This window comes from Trypanosoma theileri (genome assembly GCF_002087225.1).
Source record: "Trypanosoma theileri isolate Edinburgh chromosome Unknown TM35_Tth_1_V1, whole genome shotgun sequence".
Lineage (NCBI taxonomy): Eukaryota > Euglenozoa > Kinetoplastea > Trypanosomatida > Trypanosomatidae > Trypanosoma > Trypanosoma theileri.
The window spans coordinates 1,191,533-1,198,805 of NW_021639843.1; the positions used below are offsets into that span (position 1 = coordinate 1,191,533).

A 7,273-nucleotide genomic window follows, 5' to 3' on the forward strand; every position below is an offset into this window, starting at 1 on the left:
TTTTTTTTTTCTTTTATAACTTTGTTTTATTTCTTTCTTTTTTCTTTTCGTTTTCCCCCCTTTTCAATACACATTGGTGTTACTGTTGTACATCATCTTTTATGCTGCGGCGGCCGTTGCGGTATCGGCACGACACTTCACTGCGCGTGTGTGTTCAACACAGCGTGGCGGTTGTCTTGCGGGAGAAGAAAAAGAGGCTGAAAATGAAATAATGAAAGCAGAATGGAAGAATAAAACTACATAAATATATATATATATAATTTTTTTTTTTTAATCCTTTTCTTTTGTTTTTTTTTTTTCAGGTTTGTCGTTTTTTGTTTTTTTTTTCTCTTTTTCTTTTCTCTTTTCTCTTTTTTCTTTTATCTTTTTTTTTCGTTTGAAAAATGGGGAAATGGCGGTAGCGATGGTGGTGGTGGTAAAGAGTCTGCTGTTGCCGCGCCAAAAAAAAAAAAAAAAAAAATCTTTTTTTTGACTTTTTTCTGTCTTCGCATTTTGATTTTTATTTATCTTTTACATCTCTTTTTCTCTTTCTCTGTTCTCAATATGGAGTTTTTCTCAGATATGCTTCTGTTTCTGAGAGAGAGAGAGTTGAAGTGTGCGGAGTGAGGTGAACGCCAATGAAGAGTAAAAACAAAACAAAAAAACAAAAAAGAGAAAAATCAATTCGAAAGGAGAACGTTAATGAAGAGGAGTGGAGAAAGGGGAGAGTATGGTTTTAAGTGTATATTTATTTACACTAAAACTTATGCATTTATCCATGCAACTGTTTATCAGCATGTGTAGATATCTTGCTCATTATTTTCAACCCGTTCTTCTCCTCTCTGACTTTCTTCTTTCTGGGCGTGTTTGGGTTTAACACTTATTTTACCAATACCATTCATTTTTTTTTTTCTAATTATTATTATTATTATTATTATTATTATTATTATTATTATTATTATTTATAATAACTTCTTTTTATTATGAACCTGGTGATTTACATGTGTACTTCTTTTTTTCTGTGTATGTGTGTGTATGTTTGTTTTCTATTAATACGTCTGACAGGCTGTTTACACGCAAGATAATGGAACCAACAAAACATTAATAGGCGAGAGTACCCGTACTGGTAATGCCTGGTAGAAATAACATACTCCTTACTCTCATCTGACAATGGAAACAAACACACACAAACACACGCGAAGTACCATAAACTACCGAGAAGCAATTTCACACAAAACGAACGCGAACTTGAATAAAAAAAAGAAAGTGAATAAAATATTTATTGATTACGCATCACCTACTTTCTTTTTAAACCAAAAAAATGAGTTTGTTACTCTGATCGTTCGTATTTATGCGCACGTGGTACATGTCATTGTCGCGTATAGATATAGTATGTTAGAATCCTGACAGCTTGAAATAAGAGAAGACGGATCAAAAGAAAAAGAAAAAAAAAAAAGCTCTCGTCGGATATGACTCAAAGGGAGAAGAATGAGGAGAAAAAAAAAAAAAAAGAAAAAAAAGAACGATAAAAGAAACAAAAAAAAAAAAAAAACAACAACATAACCAGCCTCATTCTTCCTTCAAAAAAGAAACAAAAAACGTTTTTCGTGGTGATAGTGAAAGTAATAGCAGTGAAGGAAGTGGGAAAATAACAGGATTAACACTGTTAGTATGTCAAGAATGCGGAAACACCATTATTCAATGAAAATTCGCGCTATGAGATTGGGTAAAGATAGGGGAAAAAGGAAGGTTAAGGGAAGGGCTTTCTTTATTTGGGAAGATACTGTTGAAAAGGAAAAGGGATCAGGGAAACAATATATTTAAAAAAAAAAGAATGTTTTTTTTTTTTGTTTTCTTCTTTGTTTTCTCAACTGTAAAGAAAGAATGAACAAAAGAAAAGAAAGAAAACGTGTGTGGTGGTAATGGTGAAAATTCTCCGAAAGAAAACGATTTAGGTTTATTCATAACATTTTCACCCATATATATATATATATATATATATATATATATATATATATATAAGGTGTTCTTGTTGTGGTTCTATATATATATATATATATCCTTTTTCGTTATCTAATTTGGTGAATAAGTTGCATGAAAGCAAAGTAGGAAAAGGTGTAACAGGGTTATTATCCCTTTTTTTTCGTTCTTATTTTTCCAGTTTTTCTTTCTTTAAATCTAACATATATATACATATATTATATGTATTCATCTTGTGTTATGGAGAAGAAAAAGAAATAAACGGAAAAAAGAAGCAAATGTTGCTTAAGGGACGAATGGACTAAAGGGAATCGAGAAATCGTCTTTAACTCAAAGACCCTACAAGTCTCCCTTGTGGAAAAATGTGGTAGAAGTTAAGTGATACTCAAGAATTGTTCAAATAAAGAAAAAGAATATATTATATGATCTCTGTATGCTTTTTTTCTTCTGTTTTGTGTAAATTGATTTTTGTTTTCGTTCATTATTATGTTATTGTTTTTTTTTTTTTTTTTCTTTTTTTCGTAATCTTGTTTACTTAAATGACGTTTCCAATACAGGCGCTCTAGTTCGCTCCTTTCACAGCAGTAGTAGCAACCACCACCACAACAACAATAATAATAATAATAATAATAATCCGCAGATGCCACCGCCACGTCCAGAGGCGGAGAACCCGCCTGATGTCTTCTACAACGAGACGGGGGCCGCACGGTACACGAGCAGTACACGTGTGCAGTTGGTGCAGCGGGCGATGACGCTGCGGGCACTTGAGTTGATTGACATTCCCGCCGGCCGTCCGGCGCTGCTGCTCGATGTTGGCTGCGGCAGCGGTCTCAGTGGGGAGGTGCTGCGCGAGGCGGGGCACACGTGGTTTGGCGTCGATATTAGCAACGACATGCTCTTGCTCGCCAAGGCGTCGGAGCGGGAGGATGCGGCACGTGATGATGATAATAATAATGATGAGCAGAATACAGAGAAGGGAAAGAAGCAGGAGGATCTACGCAACGTGAAGTGGGGTCTCATTACACCGAGTGATGAGGAGGAAGAGAGTGATGAGGAGGAGGAGGATGAAGAGGATGATGAGATGCGAGTGGCTGCGGGTCCGTCGATGGTGGAGGTGCTGCGGGGGGACATGGGCCAAGGCCTGCCGTTCCGCCCGGGCTCCTTCGACGGCGCCGTCTCCATCTCCGCCCTGCAGTGGCTCTGCCAGAGTGACTCCCGCGGACACGTCCCGCAGCGCCGGCTACGGGCTCTCTTTCAATGTCTCTACAACGCACTCCGCCGCGGGGCAAAGGCCGCCCTGCAGTTCTACCCAAGTCACGTGGATCAAGTACACATGATCACACGCGCCGCCATGCTTTGCGGTTTCACGGGTGGTGTTGTTGTGGACTTTCCGCACAGTACAAAGGCGAAGAAACATTATCTGGTGGTGCAAGCAGGCAAAGTTGCGGGTGGTTTTCTCCCACCACCACCCCTTGCCATAAATAACAGCGATGATGAGGAAGAGGAGGATGAGGAAATGGATGGCGAGATCAGCAGTAATGATAATGATGATGAGGCAAACATCCAAACAAGGGCTCGCGTGGGTGGACGAGTACAACAAAAACGATCACGATCACACACTGGTGGATCAGAGTGCAAAAGACGCCGCAAGGACAACCGACCGGTTACTGGCTCAAGGGATTGGGTCCTCCTCAAGAAGGAAGAGCGACGTAAGTTTGGCCTCAAGACAACTGCTGATTCCAAATACACCATGCGCAAACGTCGTCCACGCTTTTAGAAGCGAAAGGAAGAGAAAAGAAAATGAAGAAGGAAAACAAAAAGGCAGAGAAGGAAGGAAAAAAAAGGAGAAAAGCGAACAACAAAAAAAAAAAAAGAAATCATACACAAATTTCTGTGGATCTCTTTTTTTTTTTTTCATTGTTGTTGTTGGTGTTTTCTATGATTCATTATCTTTTATTTCCTTGCGGTGTGCTTTTTTCCTCATCACTTTTCTTGATGAAAATCTTTAAACGAAAAAAAAAGTGTAATTTTTGAGTGTAAGAAAAGAGAAACTCCTGATGGAAATAAATAGAAAATAACAACTGAGAGCTTTGTATATATGTCTCTATTAAGATCACTAAATGGTTCTCTCTTATACTTCTTATTGTTTCTTTTTCTTTAATTTCTCTGTGATGTGTGTGTGTGTGTGTGTGTGTGTGTGTGTGTGTCTTTATTCATACGCATCGGATCTCTTTAGGGATCAGATAGAAGGTGAAGGTAGGCAAATAAACGCGAACTCTAAAAAAGTAGGTGTTGAGTCATAGAGATTGAGAAAATAACTAACTAAAAAGTACCCATGAGTGACGATGATCGTGATAGTGACCAAGTGTCAGTGGACGAATTGACAAAACGGTTTGTGCCGCTGCGTTGCATCGAAGACTTTCAGATGACAGTCGCAGCTGAAAAGGAATGTCTCTGTGCAGTCGTTGTGACCTCGTTTCTATGTCCGTTTAGTGCCAAGTTCCTACCTCCCTTCCAGGAGAAGCTTGTGATGTCTCAGAAGCCACAAGTTCGACGTGTACGTTACTTCCATGTCTCTCTGGTTCCAGAGGAGAAAACCGATATTTCAGAGTTGCTCAAGAATGACCCCGTGTTTATCGCCACCAAGCGAGCTCCCACTGAGTTACAGAAGCAGCAATTACGTAAGCAAGCCTATGACAACTTGTTGGAACTGTTAATCATGCTTGAGGTCCGAAGTACCCCTTGCATGCTTTTCTTTGTGGAAGGTAAAATATTACGAGTGAATGATGAAGTCTCGGATGCACCACGAGTAATCGCTACTGGGAGTTCCTTGCGAAAGTGGGAAATGGTATTGCAGAATGCGGTAGTACGACGTAATGAATTAATGCGTGAGTATGATGCAGCACAACGAAAAGAACGGCGACGTATCGAGAGAGAAAAGCGACGTGAAGCGAGGAGACGTGCGAGAGCAGAAGAAGCAGAAGAAGATGAAGAGGATTATTAATGGCGTCTGTACATGCACACACACACACACAGAGGTGTGTGTATAGTATCTGTGTGTGTGTGTGTGGGAGAGAGAGAAAGAGAAAAGAGAGAGTTCCGATATTAGGAGCGAGTATGTTGTTCTGGTTGTTGTTATTAATGATGATGATGATTTTTATTCGTTTCTCTTATTTTTGTATTGATGTACAGCGTGTATGTTCACTATAGATATATGTTTAATTATACCTACCCAGAATAGATCTTCATCTTGATAAATTGTTCATATTGTTACTCTGATGAACACTTTGTGTTCGTAGAATTGGTAGTAAGTTTTTTTTTTTCTTTTTTTTTTTTTCGTCTTGTGAAATCTACATAAATAACAACAACAACAAAAACCTAAAAAAGAAACAAAGGAAGAAAGAAAAAAAGGGGGATATAGAGAGAGAACGAAGGTGTGAGCTGTTTATGGAATCCCATTACCCTATTGAGGGTGATGCAAGTAGTAAAATGCAAAGTCTGAATATCACATGGGAAGAGGATATGCTGCTTCGAGGTGTTAGACCGGACAGTGAGGTTGTATCGCTGCTGCAGTCTGTCCTCACCTCTCCACGCACGAAATACTTGGAGTCTGTTCCCGCTCCCTCTGCGGACTTACTCTCCCTTATTGACAGTTTGTCCAAGGGACGATCCGCCGTACCGCCTGTTCCCACAACTACAAGTACACCTGTGGAGAGGGCCGGCCCACGTATGGTTAGTCCACTCGGTAATATACACTCAAAACCATCCCCACCGGGTAAACAGAAGGTAATAAAAAAAGAAATAAAAAAAGGAATAAAAGTAGGAATAACGGGTGCCCGCCCACTGCTCCCCGCCAACGCGGGATCCCCGCCGGTGGTAGTCCCCTCACTTCTCCCCATCGGCCATAGTATGGCTCCACATGTTGACAACTGCAGTTGTGTCTTCCACCGCCATCTACTCCCACCATTACACCCACCCACACCAAACACAAACACCAATACAAGCGAAAGCGGGAACTTAGAGAACACTTCACGTGAGAGAAGAAGACGGGGACACCCTCTCACCGTCGTAGCGCGTGTGTGTACTAGCAGCGGCACAACACCCATTAAAGAGACAGAGGTGACCCTTAGCAAACTCGATGGACCCCCACTTCCGCCTAGTTGGCCGACAGTGGACGGGCGAACCTCATCATCTTCATCATCATCAAGGAAATCTAAAAAAGTTTTGACCCTGATAACTATTAGAAAAGGCAGTGGTAGACGACATTCTGGCCAGTTTGGTGATGCAAAAGAAGTTGTTAGACCACCTTCTGTGAGCGGTGGGATTCTTTTACCGAGACTCTCGGAACCACATAACGTGCAGAGGATTTAATAATGTGCAAAGAATTAAATAATGTGTCTGACCATCTTTCTATTTTACTCAATCACTCACCCTCTTCATACGTCTGCATGTGTTTATAAAGGCCTATTTTCTTCACGGAATTAATGTACGCAAACGAAAGGTCAACTAATAGAAAGGAATAAGTGTGCCATAGATAGTGTAGTGTACATGTGGATACTAATGAACAAAATTTGGTATTGGAGAAATGAAGGATTCTACAAATTTGGTGCACCATTGAACAAGCAAAAAAAAAAAAAAAAAAAAAAAAAAAAAAAAAAAATAAGAATAACAGAAACAACGTCAGAAAAGCAAGGTAAACTCATTCTTGAGTGTTCTTTCTTTCCATAGTTTAATTCTTTATTTACTTATTGTTGTAGGTTTTTTTTTTTTTGTTTGTTTAAGCATTTGTAAAAGATTTTGATTTCATTTCCCTTCTTAGTTCGTTTTTTTTTTTTTTTTTCTGATTCGCAATATTTTTCTGTTTTGTGGTATTTTATTCACAGTGCTTCTTCTTCATTTGCCAAGTAGGTTGGCTTTTTTAAAAAGAGTCTGTTGAAAAGCAAAGAAGAAGAAGAAGTAGTGACGTACAAGGAAAATTCTTTCGTCACTTTTTCAGATATATCTCAAGAAACCAATATTCTGTGCATGGAGTGGTTCTGGGATATAACTAAATATATATCTGTATCTCCTCTGATGTTTGTTTGGAGGAAAGTTAAAGTGAAGATGAGGAAAATAATAGAGGTCTAGTTTGAATACATCCATCAGATCAGGTTGTATTTCTTTCATTTTAGTTGACCGTCCTCTTCTCCCCATAGTAGTTAAATAGAGAGTCCTTTTATGCTCTTCCTTGTATAGTTATTGTCTGTTGTCATTCGGTCGTTCTTATTGTTTTTGTGCCTTGTGAAGCTCACACTTGTTTCGGAAAAAAAAAAAA

At 39.2% G+C, this 7,273-nt stretch overlaps 3 protein-coding genes across 3 annotated transcripts; all 3 read left to right on the forward strand.

Moving 5' to 3' along the window:
• Positions 1 to 2,599: 2,599 nt before the first annotated feature.
• Positions 2,600 to 3,736, forward strand: TM35_000015510 (methyltransferase-like protein; the record flags this gene model as incomplete). Its single annotated transcript, XM_029021232.1, has 1 exon — positions 2,600 to 3,736. One exon carries the CDS (start codon positions 2,600 to 2,602, stop codon positions 3,734 to 3,736), a length of 1,137 nt encoding a protein of 378 aa, XP_028887740.1.
• Positions 3,737 to 4,294: 558 nt separating this feature from the next.
• On the forward strand, positions 4,295 to 4,963 carry TM35_000015520 (uncharacterized protein; the record flags this gene model as incomplete). The annotated part of the gene is made up of 1 exon (XM_029021233.1): positions 4,295 to 4,963. One exon carries the CDS (start codon positions 4,295 to 4,297, stop codon positions 4,961 to 4,963), a length of 669 nt encoding a protein of 222 aa, XP_028887741.1.
• A 443-nt stretch (positions 4,964 to 5,406) lies between these two features.
• Positions 5,407 to 6,330, forward strand: TM35_000015530 (uncharacterized protein; the record flags this gene model as incomplete). Its single annotated transcript, XM_029021234.1, has 1 exon — positions 5,407 to 6,330. One exon carries the CDS (start codon positions 5,407 to 5,409, stop codon positions 6,328 to 6,330), a length of 924 nt encoding a protein of 307 aa, XP_028887742.1.
• Between the last annotated feature and the right edge of the window lie 943 nt (positions 6,331 to 7,273).